The following is a 21,009-nucleotide window of genomic DNA, read 5'->3' as shown; positions in this document are numbered from 1 at the left end:
GCAATATTCTTCAAAACGTATGATATCAGTAACATGGTATTTTAAATTTTATTGCTACAGTTGCATGTCTTTTCTATGGCCTATAAATGTTTATTGCATTTTCTTGATTATGTGTGTGCAATGGAGCTTAAATGCCTACCTACTTAAAATGATTGAGACAAAACCACTTTATTTTTCCGTGATAAGCAGGTGGATAGATATTTTACTTAGGTAGTAACACACGTGTGTGATGCTGATTGATTAGATAAAAAGGTTAATGAGACCATTTAAATTATTTTTAAACAGTAGTAGGTATCATTTATTACAAATCATTGACATTTCCTGGTCGTTACCTAAATCCATTATGTTCAAGAAAATCAAGAGTTATTTATGTGAACTATATTACATTCCGTTCAAAGATATCTAAGTTATACCGTCTATTCGATCTAGGTAAGTGTATCACCCGATATGACCGTAGTAAACTATTGGAGTATAGTTTCATAAGCTTTTACTCGAGTGACAAACTACACGCACAAGCTAACCTCCCAGCAAGGATTTAGAAAGTGCTAACCACAAGGCAAACACGAGCGAACTCTCCCGCCGCATTCCAAACATTCCTCTTCCTGTTTGATATTTGCCCAAACACTAACAACCACTTAGAATGACATTTGGGATTACGCGCCACGAAAAGTTAGTTTGACCGGTCAGGAAATGGGTGAGATAGGTGATGGGGCGTTGACATACGAGTTTTTGGGTCAAATAATCTTTATATAAGTATTGATTTAGATTCTATGAATTAGCTTGTGGTAATTCAAGAAAACTATTCATTACATTACATACATATCAAAATCGTTATCTTGAGTTAGTAGCACACAAAGTCAGTGGCTTAGACCAGTATTTAAATAGGTAGAGATATATTATTTTTATTATTCTCTCAAAACCACAGAGGTTCTTTTTATTTCGTATTTAAATGTAATACTAGAAATCATGACGTGAATTACAGTTCTCATTATTATAGTGTAGAGCGTGAGTTTGAAATATTTGATATCTCAATTAAAAACGGCAAATATCTCATTCTCTGAGATTATAGTTTATGTGGTTATTTAAACGGTTAATTTATAAGTGGAATGAACGGAGTCGGGGCCGGCGTGCAATCAATTACACTTTATTGCCCACAATGAAATATTTGCGAAGGTCTTACAAATGTCATAATTTGTGCTGCCCCTTTAGGGCTGTTATGCTACCGCATTTATTCTTGCGAAATTAAAATGGTAAAAGAAAATTTATTGTATTACCCATTTTGCCTAAGAATGTTGATTTCAGTGAAGTTACTGACACTGATTTAGGTAGGTACATAATGCTATTAATGCAATAACTACAAAGTAACTGACCATCCAGCCAAAAATTGTATTAAATTCAGAATTGATCGATAGACTCTAGGATACATGATACATCTGTCGAAAATAAGTGTCGAGAAAATATTCCAATAAACCGAAGTGATGCGAAACGCCATGTTCTTGCAGATATTCCCTCGAGATAGCTTTCCATTCCCTGTCGCGTTATTGAGTCATGTTTCCCGCGTGTTGGTTTTAAGTTCGTATCATAAAGCGACACTCAAAACTAGATTCAAACTTGGGTATAAATTGAAGCTTTATTGAATCCTTGGCTGAATTTCAGTATTTTTTCATGATAGTGACTGTCATGCGTGTATCAACTTCTTTTTTTGAGTAATTAATGTATTTTTTTATATTTTTCTTTATTGCGCACTAAGTGATAATTTATTTATTTATACTTTTGCACATAAAACTGTACAGTGGCGGACTTAATGCCAAGTGGCATTCTCTGCCAGTCAACCACAGGTCTAGTAGAGAGACAAATTTGTATAGTTTAAAAACTCATAAAACTCATTTATTTATGTAAGTAGGCTTTTAAAAAATACTACAGACTATTTATGCAAGTAGGCTTTTAAAATTATGTGTTATGATGTTTAGTTCCAAAAAGGGGTTTGATATACATATATGAAAGGGGTATGACTATAAAATATTTTTCCCGAAAAATCAGTTTTCTTTTCCTGGCCCACGTAGTGAATTTTTATTTCGGGCCTTGGTTGCTTTTGCCGCCAGCCCTGCGGCGCGGTAGGTGCATGCACACATCATTACGAACCCTATTGTCGGCGTCTGAGCAAATTTTAATCTCCTCGTTGACGGTCGACTTATAACGGGGCTTCAAAAGTATTTTTTGCACGTGTAAATCAAGCCATATTTATGCAGATTTCTTATTTGCTGTCGTAATTTGTTGTTGCCGAAATATTGACCTCTGTTAAGCTGTCGTGAATTACAATATTAAAATGCACATAAGTGCATAATGCAATACTTAGAATTAGGTGGATAGATTTCACTGTATTACTGCTGAAAGATACATGTTTGACCATAGATATAGAGACAGTCTGGCTCTTTACAAACAGCTATGTATTGTATTAAGTAAGTACCTAACAATGATCTATGTCTGAAGCGCGTGTAGTGAGACAATCTGTGTGCTAGATAAGCAGTGAGACAGTCTATTTATCTAGCTTAATTAAGTAGCACCTTATACTGTGTTTACGACGAGACGACCCGGACACAGAGTCTCTGTAGCGAACTATACATAATATATACTTACTTAAACACTGTAGGTAAAATGTAAATGGTTGTAAACAAACAACATCAATTTAATGCTGCATTTCGTGGAATTGACACCTATCAAACACACGCGGTCTACAAACTGTAACTCGTCCCATTTTGGTGCATTGTTTACGACTGGAACGGATGCTTTATTTATTCGTGGCTACGAACTACTATGAACTTAGGTTACGTAGGCACTATTAGTGAACTACGTAATGTGGTTGAAATAAAAATAGAATACCTAACAAGTTCTGTACATGTAAGTAAATATTGCGATTAGCAATAAATTGTTATTGACACAAACGTTTAAAATGTGCGCAGAAAGTTTTATATACAAGTTTCAGAACGCTGCAAATGAACACTTACGTATTTATACACTCAATATTTATCAGTAATTGCAATCATAGTAATAACAGAGTGCAGATATATTACTGTAAACACATGGTGGCGCAACAACGCGTTTTATGTACCTACCTACACATTATGTGTTAAGTGTAAAAAGATGGATGTCCTAACCGAACTCATTTCCCCTGGCCATGTTACATGAAGGCTTCAGCGTCGGGTGAAATTAGTGAACAAAAGGTTTTTTCGTGGTTGATTATGATTGATGTGTAAAAATCGGGGGCGTGTAGTGCCCGCAGTCCACCGCGGAGTGCCGCGCGCCGCGACAGTGCGCGCCGCGAGCGCGACCGGGCCGCGCGCAGCACACGGCATGCGACCTCGCTCCGACCTGTCGACCGGACGATACATCAACCAACGCGACACCAAAACACGAACGGTTCCCGCGGTTTTCGAAAAAATCGCGGATAACCCTAGTGATATGATTACAAAACACCAGTGGTTTTAAACTAAAATCTCAAGTGTGAAGACGTTCGCGTAATACCTAAGTAATGATAGCCGCGTGAGGCGGAGCTGAGGTGACATTTGCGCAGCGCCGCCGGCGACCACGGCTCAAAGATGAAGTTGTTCAAGAGGAGGCTGTCGTTCAGCGGAGATAAACAGAAACGGGTTTCCCGCACAGACGATCCCTTTGAGCACGAGGTAGGTGCACGGTCGACTCTACACGACAGCATGAAATAATGATGGCTTTAGCGCTTCCATACAATGCCTTACGATAACGACTCTCTCTCATAGAGTCCCCCTTTATATTCAGTTCTCGATAGTAATAGAGATTAAGTAACGGAAATTGAAATATGAGCGCGTAGGGTTTCCTGAAGGTGATTGATAAGCGTATTATTTGCTTGTTTTTCTAGACCGGCGCAGGCGCTGGTGTACGTACGTTTGCCGAAGTAAATTGAAAGGCAAGGTTATCTTATCAGGCAGAGGCCGCGGTTTGTGCGGACGCGTTTAGCCACTTAATACAATTCAATTCTGCGAATTGAAATAATCTAAACATGTGTGATTAGAACTTCTGGCACTCGATCTGGTTTCTTTGTATTAGCGAATGTTTACATATTAAATACCTATTGGTAGCAATATCACAGTGTATTAAAGGATTAAAAAGTTATGTAACTTTTAAGACGACATCCCAACGCCCACGTCCTACCATCAATCATCTCGTGGGCTGTCGTGGAATATATTATTTCATTAAGTAATATCATATGGCGGTATAGCCAATGTAGAGTTCATAGCAAAGGATGCAAATTTTCAAAAACCATACAAATAAGTATAATGGACAGTGCCAAGTAAATAAACGTCAGAAACATGGCAGATCTAAATCTAAATAACCGTGTCAAACTACGTACTTCAATGCCAAGCGTTAATAAAGCAGTAGATACGAGATACTTATAGCAGGACAAGTATGCAGTGGCTATTTAGCCGGCTACCATTTAGCACGACACGACATTAGTACAGCACAAATAGTGAGTAGGAGCTACATAGTGCCTTTTATTTGAACTTGAAGGCGCATTCGGACGTTAAACTGTATGTCTAGTCCACTAAAAATGGTTTTGACTTTCAGAAACAGGTAGGTATCTATGTCTAAAAGCAATAGAGAAATAACAAAAAATATTACTTAATACAAAACTGTCGGAAGTTTCAATAACCTTGTCTAATTGTCTACTCATTTTAAAAGATTGTATCGAGGACAACTTTCTCATAGACTCTACAATGTTACGTAAGACCTAAACTCGGGTCTTAAGTGCTTGTTTTTGTAGGATTTCTTTAAACAATCATATCCTGCAATCTGAATTTGTACTTGAGACAGGAATAAATACAGAAGTTAAGATTTATGAGGTTTGATTCCAAACATCTAGCTGACAAATGTTTTAGTATCCAATAATAACTAACAACACTCGACGATTAGGACAACACCTTGATTATAGATTAAAGTCTCATGACCTGATTTAAAAAACTACTATCAGTTGAAATATCGGAGGAGATACCGAGATTGTCAACTTCTGTAACTATAGAAATGTAGAGTCATATATTTATGAATCTAGTTCATTAACATTTTCTTCTTTCTTAATTTTAGCATTTATTTTATTGAACTGTCTAACATAGTACCTCGTCCAAATCATCGAACATTCGTAGCAGCTAAAATATGCAGTGAGATCGCATGGAAATTCTCGATAGCATGATGTTGAAAGTGCTAAAAACTACTAAGTATCAGTTGAGATATCGGAGGAGATACCGAGATTGTCAACTTCTGTAACTATAGAAATGTATATTTGTGAATCGGGTTCATCATTACTTTCTTTTTTCTTAATTTTACCATTTATTTTCTTGTGCCTCGTCGAAATCCTCGAACATTCGTAGCAGCTAAAATATGTAGTGAGATCGCATGCAAATTCTCGATAGCACGATGTTGAAAGTGCAAGCAAATTAGCGAGTTGTTTCTAGGACGTGTAAACGGGGCTCCGTCCGACTATTTGCGAAGTAGAGGCGGCAACTAAAGATGACATAAAAGGATAAAAGAAGCCCGCAGAGACAGCGGTCGCTATCTCCGCTGTAATCGCGTGGCAGCGGCTAACGCGCAGAACGATTGTCCTTGGCTCTTGTACGTGGGGCAGGCCTTCCGCAAACATAAGTGCTAACTGTCTTTCTAATCCAAATGAGTTCGACTTAACGCTATCTATGTCTTTGGGAATAAAACACATAAGGTCGTGTGTATTTTCACGAGTATTTTCTGTTATAATCAATATGTTGTATACTTTTCAGTCCCTTCATGAGTATTTTCTGTTATAATCAATATGTTGTATACTTTTCAGACTATATTTTATGATTATGTTATTTTCTAAGGCTGAGTTGCACCACCTAACTTTAGCGGCAACTATAACGATAACCGGTGTTTTTTGTATGGAGTTTGACATATTTTTGACGTTAAAGTTACAGTAAGACGGTACAACCCAGCCTTAATTTGATTAGAAATTACATAAGAGATGAAACAAATGATACAGTTCACTTAATAATCTTTTAATAAATTTTATTCAGTCTAAGCCCTAAGGTCTGCAGTAGTGTAGGCCTAATGAAGGCCTTCTAGATGCTAATGTGCAGATTAGAGGCCGCGCACGCCCGGGACATGGCCGAAACGTAGCTCGTACCCAGCCTAATGACCCACACAACAACACATAATTTTCCTCAGTAATGTCGTCATTTACTGATAGATATGTTTGTTTATTTTAAGTTAGCACTAATCAGCATTTAATCGAGACCTTGTCAATGTTAAGTAAGCACAATGATAAAAGTTCGCATAAACGATATATTGACACTGCTCTTTATTATTAGTGGGTACAGTGAATGGCTTATTTATCCATTCTATTCACGAGGCATTGGATGTCAATTAAATCACCGACTCGCATTATAATATTGTTGTTCAATAAGCGGCGACATAGACTTGATTAAAAGTTTATATTGCCTGCATTATGCTATGGGTATAAAATATGCATTCAATGTTCATTAAGAGCCCGTAGATATTTTAAATTAATTGGCAATTCACACGTTTTGGAATCGCAATCTCCGCATACATATTTTATGAGACTGTATCAGAGTAATTAAGTGTGGATTGGATCCGGTTGTTTGAACACTAAACCTAAATAGCCTTAACAAATTTGTTATTGACTATGATTATTATTAGATAACTTTATATGGAGTTTGGTCGTTGTCTATTCAATTAAATTATCAAGATAGATAGAGATAACTTGAAATTGTGTCATTGAGAAGTTTTTTATGCTACAGCAAGCCTCAAGAATTAATAATTAATGAATTTAGCAATGCAATGCGAGGAATCCCTCTTGCTTGCAATTTGATTGAAATGTTTACGGATTAAACGTTTTTATTCAGCTTTTACAATTGTAATGATGTGGCACGTGGCCAATTCGGTCTTTGTGCAATTCGATAAATTCTCAGTACCTAGTTATATTGGCAATGTAAAGTAGCTATTCTTACGATAGTAACCTAATCGTAACTTGCATTACCTGATGCATTAGCTCGTTTTATATTCTAGTCGGCCTTTTATCAATTATCCCGCCAGTTTATCCTCCCCTGTATCTGCGTCCATCCATTATTGGGCTCATAAATAAATGTTTCTGCCATGTTCGCGTATCGCGCGCTAATCCAGTATCTAGTGGAAAGTGCTCTTAACCGCTATTTCTCGGCAAATTATGATCTTATTGTTAGATAATGATAATAAAGAAGATAATAAGAAAAAACATTGAAAATAAATTAGCTGATACAGCCAAGAGGCCTCAGAACAGAACAGTGATGATAATGATTATGATAGGTTATTAAAGCGATTGATATAATTAAACAATCAGGCAATCTTGTTATTGATTTGTAATGTAATTTAATAAACGAGACATGAAGTCGTGTCAATTGAACTGATGACATTAAAGACTGAACGGTATCCACGAAGGTGTGGATAACTTTATTAATTCCTCGTGCTGGCTTATCGCGCGATACGTGCTGAGAAGTGGTAACGAAATGCTGAGTGCACGCGCCCACGCGCGCCCCTGATCGCGCTGCATCCCGCGAACACTCGTACCCACATATTGACCTCTAAGACAACGCAATACGAACTAAACCCGTATACTTACGTCCATGCATGTGCAAACCCACGTGGGATGTTTATTATCTTATCTACCTGCTGTGCTATTTTCACACATTGTAGAGCAGAGGTTTTGAAATAACCTGTACTTGTAACGCCTTCTGGTCAAAAGTACCGCTCATTATTTATAAACCTTTTTGCCGTAATTTATGTAGACTCATATCCAGGATTAAAACACAATGAGCTGGTTTTCGAGATGATAACTTCAGCTCTTGCTTTATATCCTAAGTTGAGCGCTTTATTCATAAACACGCCTGTTTTTAAGGAAAATAAATTCGTCGGTGCCCAAATTTCTCTCGCCCCCGGCAAGTTATCGAACCAATCATTATTCAATTTCACTCGAATTATCTGGATGGTATCTCAACAAGTTCGCCACATAAATTCTAAAGTGTCAGCGTTTTTCCGTAGCTACGTTCGATAAATTGATTTAACGATAGGTTATTTAATAAATGCTCCGATGTATTTTATTAGATTAGGTGCCCACTGCCCACGTAAGTGAAACAATTACGGATTGTTGAGTGAACATATATTTTCCTAACTGCTTTTGTCTATCTAATTAGAAACTCCCAAGTATGTCATTAGGTTACCCAGTGGCCGTGGCTGGAGCCTTTTTAGATTAGTTATAGCTGATATCCTGCCTAAATGCGGTCTGTGTTACAAAGAAGTCCAGCTGAGAAACCTTTAGCGTGATATGAATGCTAATGGTTGGTGGAATCAATATCAGACTCTACATTACACAGAAAGATTATACGCTACCTAAAGAAAAACAAAATTCATTAAGATTTTCCAGTCTTCCACAAATGATGCTGAAAAAGAAAATCATGGCCATAAAAAGATTGAAATGATTTATATAACATAATAGGCAATCATTTAGATAGGTTGCACGCAATTGACGTCATTAGGTTGAAATGAGATAAACAACTTAACTATTACGATTTCGTGACTGGACTTATTAGAATTTTCTATCATTTTGTCCACAGGACAGAGCCAGGTTCTCAGACACAAGCTGGCAGATCCACCGTACATGGGCGCGCAATGGGGACCCGCTGCCGCTGTCGCCGCCGCCGGCGCGGGCGCACGCCGCCCCGCTGCCCGCGCCGCCCGGCTCCGCGCCCGCGCCGCTACGCTCCGACCAAAACGGCATCTATGACACCATCACGGTAAGCATGCCGATGACTATCCTTGATAACCTTAGCTGCACTGTAACTAATTCTCAGTCGTGTCATCTATTATAATACGTGCTTGACGTAAGCACTTAAGATTAACATACAAGACGGATCAATTGATTTTTAATCCTATGAAGTACGCGCGAGATTAATGCCAATATATGATGCTGTAGTTCTAAACCCGGTTAGCCATTAATTTCCTAGATAACCCGACCTTGTAGCGCTAGCGCATGATATAGATATGGCTAATTAATTTCTTTGAAGTGAAGTAGATTCTGATAAGAGCACTATAGTCAACGACAATAATAAAACAATCGTGTGAACAACATAGCTGACTGACAATGGCCTGTTTGTAGTTAGGCTTTAATATTGCAAAATATTTAAAATGTAGAGACCAATGGGTCACTTAAAATAACTATTAAAATAGAATTAATAAACTTAAATGTGATATTCTGTGGCAAAGATGTTAGTGTAGATATTTGTGGTTAATAGGTTAAACCACAGAGTTAATATTATAAAGAATGATTTTTTAATTGTAAGATCATATATTTTGTATTTGAGATCTAAACATAAATAATTGATTATGGATAATTGTGATACCATTTTATTTTGCTAAAATTTTGCTGAAATATTCCATCTTCATTTTTCTCCTCTAGTTGGCACCTTTATAATGTAAATTTCTATGTATTTACTTAGTGCACTTTTAATACGTAACTTTACTTTGTGAAGACAGAATATGAGATTATTAGATAGTCATTAACTTGTATGAAGACAGAAATAACCATTAAATTATTAGGTATCTTTCAAACAGCATTTGCTAACTAGAGATTGCTTGTAAATCAAATCGATGATTATGTATGAGCAATATTAATAAAATTCATAACCTTTATCTACATTACCATCAGCGTTTCTCATCACATGAGAATATTTCTAAGTTTCATGCGTTCATGTTCATATCTCGCCATCAAAGTTAGTGCCTGTAATTATTTTAAAAGCGGAAATTCTGAATGTTTGCTTTATGTTTGTTTTTGTGCCTCTCCCTAGGCATAACTGGCAGGTAAACAGTTGATTGACGTGCAGGCAATTTGTGTGCAGTCCAGAAAATTGAATTAAATGAGAGGGTTCGCTGGGACGTGGTATTAACCCGTCAAACTAGGCGCGCGCGCACCTCACACGCCGACACTGAGCCAGTGCACCTTACGCCTGCATCAGGAATTCACGATGCAAGAAATGCGCAACGAAGTTTAAGATTTATGGTTGAAAAACTTGAAAATACATAAAATAAATTGAATGACTAAGTTTAACAGCCATGGGAGAACTAATTTTTCTCGACGTTTTCCAATACTCAAGTTCAATATTCAGTGACAGCTTTATTGCCGTCACGAGCTATTCGTAAACTGAGTCGGCTGTGAGACGGTATGCATTGCAGTGCCAGTGCTTTCCAACTATAGATTTGCATTAACTGGTCATAAATCATAATCGAGTGAGCCTGGGCCAAGCTAGAGGCGTACTTGCAAGTTCCTGTTGCCTCGATAATGCACCTTTGTGCGCGTGCGCATAAACAGAGGGTTAGTGAACGCGGACCACCGACTATTGTCGCTAAACTACGCCGTGGCTAACTAAAGATTTATTTTTAGGTACCTACAAGGTTGCGTTTCATAATAGTTAACTACTGTTTTGTTCTATGACCTAGTCAAGACTTTCAATACATCGTAGACCTAACCTACCCAAGAATACAAAAACAAACATCATAGTGCACCTGAATATTCTTACATATTTTTTTATCAAAGAACGCGGTAAAGTAATGAGCCTTCTTGAATAAGGAATTGCGGACAAATAAGGTATAAGAAAGACCGGATATGATGGCTATTTATACTGAGTCCAGGAGCTTGGGCATCGATCGTGACTGGCCATTTGTTTCCACCGGCGCCCACGCACCTTCCAACAGTTTTCACCGAGCATTGCGGCGCAGCTGCGTACGCGCAAGTCAACAATTCAAATTTATATACTGAAACAACAGCTACTTAAGTAACTGCTAAGTAGATTTGTGATTGCGAAATTGCGTGACAGGCTGACAGAGAAGTTAGCAATAATGATTTAAACGGCAAGTTAAGAAAGTAGCAGGTGCATTTTTCTTGTACTTTAAAATAAAAGATGCACATTTATTTAGTTGTAAAACGTATTATTTTACAATCTTTTAGATATGTAATCACCGGTTCTCCGGCTATAAATTAGCAAGTGACACTTTGCAAAACATTTCCCTGAATCTAGTTGCTAATAGAGGTGCTTTCTACAAATGCATGCCGCCAGCAAACGACCGGTTGTTAGATTAGGATCCTATAGAGCTATCGAAGATGGATAGCGTCAGTGTGATTACAAAAATAAATTAAATCCGGTTAATCAAAAGTCGTTTTTAGTTTGTATATCAACTGATAATAACAAATTAAGATATAAACAAATTGAATCAAATAAGTACAAGATATTGTGTAACATACTATTATTTACCACAAATATCTTATAAGACATGGTTGATTCTGATTGGCGTACTTTTTATTTCGCGAATAAATGTAAAATGAATAAACCAAAAGGAAGACATTTTACTACAATTACGTAATCGTTCAGAATTAGCAGCCAAAGGAAGGATCAATGATGTCACTCGCCTAATGACCGACTTGAGCACGGTTATTGCACACTACCACAGAACATACTACATAAAATACAAAAGTTAAAGTAGGTACACATGAAGTTAAATGAACCAAGCGAGGCCTCGAGAAGCGTTTAGAATCTGAATGAATAAACTTCATACATTTATTTGTATTCTAATAAACTAGCTCTCCTTAAAGCGTAGCGAGTTCACTAAAGTTTTACGGCTTCAACTTCTTATTCTAACAAACAGATCGATGCAAATTGTAAAACTCATAGCTGTTTCTTCGTAGTCTACGAAATGTAGAGTGTAGGTAATCTATATTTTATGAAGATGAAAAAATGATTTTGTGAACTGAAATATTCTGAAAAGAAATGGAAATTATATAAGTTTTCTTAGGGAAGCACTATAAATACTTTAGTACTGCAAATAGTATTATGTAAGCAAAATCTATGCGTAGGTACACATAGAGTCGCAGAACAATGAGAGTTAGTTTTAAAACTTCTTTTTTTTTTAGATAATATCATTTTAATTCCTATGTTAGGTTTGTCTAGGCACTATTTGTTCTCAAGTTGGTTTTGAATGGAATTGGCGAAGTGAAATCTGGCGCAGTGTGAGTGGCTCTTTTTAGGAAAACTACAACAACAAACGTTAGGCGAGCCCAGCTATCGCTTCGAGTGCATTAACGAGCATTAGCGTCGACGGCGGTGTGTATAGCGATAGTTTCCGCGGCCGCTGCCATGCTAATGGTGTAATTGTGCGCGGGAGTAATTGATGACCCGATCGGTAGGGTGCCTATCAAGCCGCAAATCGTGAGACGCTCTACCAATAATGCCTCATCATTATCGGACGTCGTCAGTCCGCTGCTGACCTTCACGCTACTTAACTAGATTTTTTATAAGTAGATGATGATAGTCATAAAACATGCAAATTTGGACGCTCTCGGAATAGACCACATTTATATACCAAAGAAAACCAACTACCAAAATATATAAAAAATATCTACTTGTGCGATATTTAAAAAAATATTTCCTCCGATTTGAAATTTTAAATTCACACGCATGAGCATGGCCTGAAATCACGGTTCAAAGCTTATTCAACATAGGCAGGCCTGGCTCACTCCGCGCGGTACATCCGATAATTACCTACAGCGAAGCGCCCCGCCGGCGGGTATTATATCAGTCGAGTGTCACACGCGCGCCCGTCAGGACGCTGGCGTGCGTTGTAGTACCTTATTCTATGATCGAAGTATTATTTAAAAATGGACATAAAGAGAAAGAAATATTATTGTGCGGCGTTCGGGTGTTTAAATTCGAAAAGAAATCTACCGGATTTATCTTTTTTTTCGCTTCCCAAAGATGCTGAAAGGTATGTTGGCCATGTAGGTAATCAATAATTCTTAGGATAGTATAGGAACCTAGCCTACCATGAGTACTGCTCAAAATGCGTTCGTTCGTTTCAGCCAAAAATGACGTCCACTGCTGGACAAAGGCCTCTCCCAAGGTTTTCCATAATGAATGCGTACTTACCTACATACGTACCTCATTACAAATAAGTAGATTAATTATTTTTTTACTAGACACTACTAGACAGCAACCCTAACAGCGTAAGAAGAGTTCAGAGGCACGCGATAGAAAGAGACAAAACTTGTAGGTGAATAAAATTGTAAGTACGTAGTGCTGTGCGAGCTGAATTCCACTGTATCGCGTCGTAACAAGACTCGCATTTATTTAAATCGTCTTGCGGAGTAATCCTTCTGTACCTGTACTATTACTTATTCTGTGACATAGGTATCCTTTCAGCCCAGTATCTGTATTCCACATTTATTTGAATGAATAGATCCCAATTTCTTACTATACTCATTTATGTATGTGTATGTTTAGGTACACTTTCTGTTCCCTCTAACCACTCTTGTCAAGTCCCACAACAGCACTTCCAATAATTGGTCGTCTCACCGATCACCCTCCTTCCGTGCTAATGTCGCTTCTTATTGCCTGATGAAACGCTGCCAATAACCAACATTACCTTATGCTGGACTCTTATATAGCACTGACCCAGTTCCGTGTTTGAGCGACGGATTTAACTTTCATAAGTTATATGGACTCGGATGTCCACTAACTCGTTTACATTATTTGAAGGGTCGGGCGAGGCGAACTGCAAGAGTCAATATTGGGAAACTTTGATAAGTATTCAGCAAGTTCAATTACTTAGGTCTCAAAGTGAAAAGTTATCGGCACACTTTGGTACTATTTTTATTCTTACAAGTTTTCGAAGTCTAGGCACGTTGGCACTATCCGAATAAACGTTATGTACTCGTACCTACTTATTTGAAAAACTTTCGATAGCATTATAGACCTTGTTTTTTCTCAGAAATATTATAGCATCATTCGGAAACTGTGTATATCTTATTCGCGGGATAAAAGTATCGAATATGTTGTCGAGATTTCCAACCACGTATGCAGAATTAAATCGCTAAGAAAATCGCAACGTTTCCATGAATAATGCATGAGCTTAAGAAAGGGATACGCAGATGAGACCGTATTTTAGCTTCTGAAGTCGAGAATGAATAATTTAGTTAGAATTCCAAGGGAATGTTGCGGATAGTGGAAGGCCGGACCTTTTTTATCTTTTCGCGAGAAACTTCCTTTGTATCAGCGGCGAACTGCAGACGAACTAATCGCTATCTATTCCGTAGAGACTGAGGACGAAGCTGTCTTGTGTCTTTATTTATTCCTGCGATGTATAATGAGACATCGCTATTTTATTTTAGACTTTTGCGCTCAAAATTGACTAATGAATCAGTTACAGACAAAAGAAGGTAATATTTAATTTTCAGATTTCGTTAACTCTACCTTTAACGAATTCCAAACAATAGCAATACCCAAAAACAAGTTAGCTTTCTGAAATGAAGCAAGATAGAGATAGTCTATCACTGTACATTATTATTCTCGGTGTTTACTTAGTTTGTGAAACACACGGGCGTCGAATCGTGTTGCGTAACGTAAAATATTTACCAATTCAACGAGAACAACAGCTAGCCACGCCGGCTAGGGACGGCTTATGGAATTTTAATGTTTCTGTGTTTGCCGCGGCCGAGTGCGGGTTTAGCAATGCAAATACATGATCTAATCACAACCAGCACTACATACTCGTGTGTTAAATTAAAATAAATCGTTTTATTATTGCAATCGCTCTGCGGTTCTACCACGGCTCTCGATTCCATGTGGAAGTCAATGACATTAATGATTGGGCAAGTGTAGCCAAGCTTTGCTGTACATTAAGCACTACCATTGCTATTAGCCTTAATGTACTATTTCAGTTCCTCTAATGAATGCGATTAGTTACATTATGACCGTCCTTGGATGTTTTTCCGTGTAAGACTTAAACTTTGCAAGCGGTCTAAAATAAAATAACATAACGTCATTAGCTCAGAATGCTGCCGAGATATGTTTGTGATATGATGTCATTTTATTCTTAATGTGAGTTATCTATTCTACACACAAGGAGAACTAGGTAAGTTTGTTTAGAGCAGAAACAGAATAAATATTGAATTACTTCTGGTTAACGTAAATAATGCTAGTTGAAACTCTCGACAGACAATTTCAAACTAGAATTTACTTACTTTGATGTGTCGTAAATAAATATGTAGTTATTATTGCTATTGCCAATTATGTAATAATTTAGCTTGATGATTTGGCCTTTAACATCTTGACACTAATATTTGTACATTTTAAGAATAGTAACAATTAAACATTTAATAAAATATTTTATTACTAAGATATCGAAAAAGCGTTTTGGAGTGCTGCACTGATAAAACCCTTGGGATAGTTGGGTCATCAACACTTTGGCGAGTCTAAGGTCAGATCAGAGTCGGTTGTTAGTGCACCGTGGACAGTTCGTAGCCAAAACACCTAAACACCGATCTAATACACTAAAGAAAAAACAATAAAGATAAAAACTCATCTTGTAAATTGTTGCTTTCTTCAAACGCCAATAACTTATTGTTGAAATAAAAATAAATAGAAACCCAAAGATCGATATTAAAGAGATAGAGCGCTCTCCGGCAATCCCGGCTCATCCCACGAGAGGTGTCGCGTTACACTCGTCTGAGCTGAGTGAAGGTGACATTATCTCCTTATCATAAAACCTTATGACTGCGGGTGAAATGTCAAAACAACAGGGTGAATGTGAAATGGGTATAATATTTCCTAAATACCTACATAAATATCTATTCCACTAATCCGTGAATAAGATAAAAGAATGTAACATTTTAATATGTAATTGTCCTTTTTGCTGTATACTATCCGATTATACAAAACGATTACGTATAAAATTTATTCAGATAGGGGAAAGTAGTACGAGATGATCCCCTTAAGCGGGAATCGCTATAAAATACATATTTTTCAAGGTAAACCAAAAATAAAGACGATTACTACTAGTATATTTATCTATCCAACTTTCCTTATACTCAAAACCAGAAATTAATTGAGGTTTCATCAAAATATTTCATTTTTTGCAAAACCTTACAAAGTGATCATCTTGTACACCCCTGTGGGTAAGATGATCCCCCAGGTAGGGGTAAGATGATCCCTATGATTCTGTTCTATGATCTATTCTTTTCTGGTTATATCCCGTTCGGAGTACCTAATTATGAGAACAAATCGTTAAAAAGTTTGAAAAGAAAAACATTTACGAATTAAATAACGAAAATAACTGATTCTTTCTTAGTACCTGCTAAAAAGCGTTTAAATAATTGAAACGCTTTTTGGCTGGAGCTGTGTTGAATAATATATCACAAATAAATTCACCTGCTTCATCACCCTCTACCCCAGCACATGCTTTATGGCCCCATTTCCCACATCCATAACATTTTATCCATCCTTCACCCTAATTGGTATCGCTTGAAAACTTTTCTGTTCAGTACAGCCACTCAGTATCATCTCCTTCAGGCTCAGGTGAGTTATATGAAGTTCTCTTTCTTTTATTTCACTTCCCTTTACCTACTCCATTGACTTTTTTGTTTTAATTCCCAGGGATCATCTCGTACATATAGGAAGGGATCATCTTGACCCAAGTCCCACTTTTTGTTAAATATTTGCTAAAATAATCTACAAGTACGCGGCTATGTTTTTATGGCCAAAATATTAAAATTAAACATAATAGAAAGCCTAACGACAACAGTAATTACATTTAACATTGTTTGAATAAAAGTAACATAAGCTCAAAGTCATGCCTATTTTAGATCAGAAGTAAACAATTTTTCTTTTTTCTCGTCAAATTCGATGTATCGCTCACGCCACCAGTACGATTTGACTGAGGCGGGGATGTGTCCAGAGCTATGTTTTACCAGTGAAAGAAACTAAATGACGTTAGTGGTTTCAGCACAATCGCGAAAGATCATCTTACCCCAGGGGATCAACTCGTACTACTTTCCCCTATCCACTGCGTAGAGCGAATAAACACAAATTGGTTAAGAACGTGTGTGCGCATTAATACTACGTGTAACTACAGCAAATATTCGTAAAATACCAAACCAGACACAAACAAATGTAACACAAATTCATTTCGTTTAAATGGTCCTGAAAAAGCTTTTACTGTTATGTTAGGTATCTACTGGCATTATTGGCTCAATTCTCATAAATGTAGAGCAGTTTAACAGAACAATATAAAGTAAAATTTGGCCACTTAACATTTTATCAAGCTTAAAATAACTGTTACATCGTTTCTGAATATCTGTACCTATGTTTTCAGGACAACGAAATTTAATTTGGAACAAAACAAATGTTATCAAAAGAAGATTTATATCTAGTAGATAAAAGCCTTCTGTTACTCCAAATCCTGCTCAAAGTGCGACGTCTGTCCGTGGCGGGTAATTAGGGATCTGCCGCAAAAACCGCACGCCGTGTGTCCGCACGGCGCGCGCTGGGGCTCATTATTCTTATTCCGATTTTTTGAGCATTCAGTATTCGGTGTTCTAACATATAACAGCCAGTACTTTGACGAACTAAAAACAAATTAATGTACAACTAAACTTCTTCGTCTTTTTGTTAATCTTTAAAAGAAACAAAAAGTTCTTAGTTCAAAATTACGAATCCAAACATTTAGGCTGACTTGCTGCACCACCTAACTTTAAAGGTACTTTTTGTATGGAGTTTGACAGATTTTTGACGTTTGTTAAAGGTAAAATAAGATGCAACCCAGCCTTAGTTCAAACCTGTTGTGGTTCAAACAGTCAGTAGGTAGGTACCTCCTCCTACCTTAAACGAATGACAACATCATCAATATACTGACAAGCGTTATTGAAGATTAATTTCAACCATTGAGCTTTTCACGAGACATTGCAATTAAGTTTGATACCGATCTACAAAATGTAATTAATACAAATCGTTATTGGTCAAAGAGACCGCAGGGTCGGCATAATGCTAGACAAGTGATTGGGCGCGATGATCGCGAAACTCTCTCACGATGGCCGCCGCGATACCGGCCGGCCCGCGGCGTCGTGTCTGAGGGCACCAAGAATTATGATACTGGCTTCTTGCCTCCGATAAAGATACTTAAATCCGAAATCATCCGTCGATCTTATGTTCGCCGTAAACTAATATTGACGCAGGAAATTGAGCGGAAAGTCTTTATCCGTGGATAAGGTATTTCACAGCTGAGTTGCTCGACATTGAGTAAACCGTTCAACTGAACATGTTGGTTGTTGTGGTGTTTACGATGTTAATACTCGTAACTAGGGATTAAATAATTAAGAAGCCATTTGGTTTGAAATTGCTTACATTAAATGAATGATTGATCAACGATTATGTGAGTCGAAGGTATTTATTATATTAGCTACCTATTTCTATCTAGTTCTGCCCACCCATATCTTACCTTTGCATATCGACATATTACAGTAACACATGGTTAACGTAGAAAGTTTATTTCATAGCAATCTTGTGTAAATATTGTGGCTATACAGGCTATACGGTAAACATTTACACTACGAGTCGGTGATGCTGCGCGTTACGCTTGCTTTCTTTGCTTTTAATGGATATTTACTTTCGTAGCACTTCACATTCGTTTTTTATTTTGGTTTATGGATAGACCAGTCGTCGAGGGCTTGCTTAATTTCTCGTTGGTTTTTAATTTCAATTGTCATTTGTTTGCTACCCATTTTCTAAGTATGGGCGTTCATTAATAAACCAGGTTTGAAGAAGCAGCAGTTTATCTATTTGACCGATTTAAAAGTAAATAAACATGCTCAAAGTCTGTCGTTATGAAATTCAAATAAATCTTCTTGGTATGCATACCAGCTGATCTATTTATTCTGTGGGCGTTCGGTTTTTGTTTTGTGAAAGTATTTTCGGCTGTTCGTTACCGATCGTGGCAAATTTAAAGTGACGTTTATCTCCGGGGCAAGGCCTCCGGCGAGCGGCTCCGTGATTGGCATGCACGAGCTGGCCCCCGGCACCCGACAGGTGTCGTGAGAACTCCTAGGACCGATACTCGTTATCTGCATTATGTTTTATTTACCGTTTAGTATATTGATTAGTTCTGACATTCTGTCATATTTATGTTCAGGCAAGATCTCACGAAATTGCTCATCGGTTAAAATTTTATTTGTACCTAATTTACTTGCTTTATTAAGGATACTATGAAGTAAATCTGGAAGGTCCTGTTTTATTTAAATAAGTGGCAAGAGATATTTAGGTTTTTCAACTTTACATTCTTTCAGCATTTTGAATTAGCCCCGACTCCGTTCTTGAGATTGAAATGCTGAGAGTTCCCAGAGAAATTGTAACATGCGTTTTAGTCTGGCATCTTTTCGGGTTATTACTTTCGACGCTTTGAACCACGTACATCAAAACATGTCAAAAGCTATTTTGTAACTCAGGAAGACAATATTTGATGGCGCCGTAATGCGCGCGTGGTTTGTTTACGGAAGCGCACGCGCAGCCGCTGCGTCTGACCGCGGTACGTGCGCGTCACACGCGTCACGTCTAGATTCTACGTCGGTATCACCTTTATTAATATGTATTTAATTAACTAAAAACATACTAGTATTGTGTAATATAAAGTTAGGAAAATACGCAACATAGGTATTAAATTAGACTTTGATTACCTTAACATTTGAGACATCCATTACACACCTACTTATATGTACTAAAATTATCAAATCAGCATTCAGTCTGTTTTCCCATTATTACAACGAAACGTATTCTTTTCCTCTAAGCAATTATTTCATCATTTATGTACACGCCATTAAAATAATAACTGTCTGCATTACTTATGTAATAATGACACGAAATAATCATAATTCTGTAATTGTGATATCTTTTAAAGTAATTTTGCTAGCCCATTAGACATAATTTTTAAGATCTGAAAATGGGCATGTTCTTAATGTAAGAATAATTAATATTATGTCTGGCATCTAAGCCAGATCTCGGGCAGAAGAAAGAGGACGAACAACATTTATTGATGGACGGATTTGATTCCGAACTGGAACGTGTAAATAACAGTCTAAAAGAAACTTTAGGTTGCGCAACCAAACCCTATTGGGCAGTGGTTCCCAAACCACATGTCATGTACGACCATTTAATTATTTACTTCTTAAAAAAGAACACTTAAGCTGGTTTTCTTTAAATAAATATCTGGGTAGTATTCGTGTATAATTGACTACATAATATTGCCTACACATTGATGTTATTTGGTTGTTACTTTTATATAATATAGTACTGTTACGTACCGTTGTGTAACCACGAGATTTCGTTTGTAAATTTTTTAAAAATGCAACACTAACATGATCTCGTATTTTCAGTTTCTACACGTTGAAACAATAGCCACTAGTTTGGCAACGTGGGTTGCAGTAAAATAAATCGATGTTAGTCTTTGCACACTAGTTTGGGATCCATTGCATTAGGGGAGCTTGTCGACTCGCTCGCTGGGAATAAAGTCATTCGGCGTCTATCGTAATTCGGCGCGTAAATCAGCCGCGCGGCGATTAGTGGAAGAATAAAAATAAGCGCAGCGCTCCGCTGCATTGCTTCCGCTTTTTTGCTCTAGACTGTAATATTGCAGCGGATGCAACTTTCAATATAAACGGAGAAATTTCAATGAAAATATTATCTTTAGTCAGTCTGGCTTGAACTCGTATGCAGCTTGTCTTATTTGACGTGCTCTACATTAATTTCTGTAAAGAAAATCTGTAATTAGTGTAACCAGCCATGTCAATGCAGAGCTTAATAACAAAAACTTCGTTCGAGTTCGAGAAAAGAAAAGCTTTCGTTTTAAATATGAAGTTTTGATCTTGATAATCTCAATCTTAAAGATAGACGACCTATATCTATGAATTTTCATATTAGTGTCTCGGAAAATGTTTACGAAAACGATAATCCGACACGAGCCGTGTTATTGCGTACATCGGGACGCGTATTCGGCGTTGCCTAGCAACCGGCGTCGAGAGGCAGCGCCAAGCGCCGGGACGCTGCGGCCGGCGCCAGTCCCGTCTCGGCGCCGCGTCCGCAGCCGCCTGCA

At 37.5% G+C, this 21,009-nt stretch overlaps 1 protein-coding gene across 8 annotated transcripts in view; it reads left to right on the top strand.

Moving 5' to 3' along the window:
- LOC135087836 (tensin-1) overlaps window positions 1–21,009 on the top strand; it is a 126,339-nt gene that overhangs the window by 64,074 nt on the left and 41,256 nt on the right. For 7 of the 8 annotated variants that reach the window (XM_063982654.1, XM_063982657.1, XM_063982656.1 and 4 more), the window contains one exon: window positions 8,664–8,843. In XM_063982654.1, coding sequence (XP_063838724.1) covers window positions 8,664–8,843 — 180 coding nt within the window. Of the gene's footprint in view, window positions 1–3,300; window positions 3,681–8,663; window positions 8,844–21,009 lie in introns of those variants that run through there. The other variant, XM_063982661.1, reaches the window with a different exon arrangement.

This window comes from Ostrinia nubilalis, chromosome 3 (assembly GCF_963855985.1).
Source record: "Ostrinia nubilalis chromosome 3, ilOstNubi1.1, whole genome shotgun sequence".
Classification (NCBI taxonomy): domain Eukaryota; kingdom Metazoa; phylum Arthropoda; class Insecta; order Lepidoptera; family Crambidae; genus Ostrinia; species Ostrinia nubilalis.
This window is presented reverse-complemented; position numbering and strand designations above follow the sequence as displayed.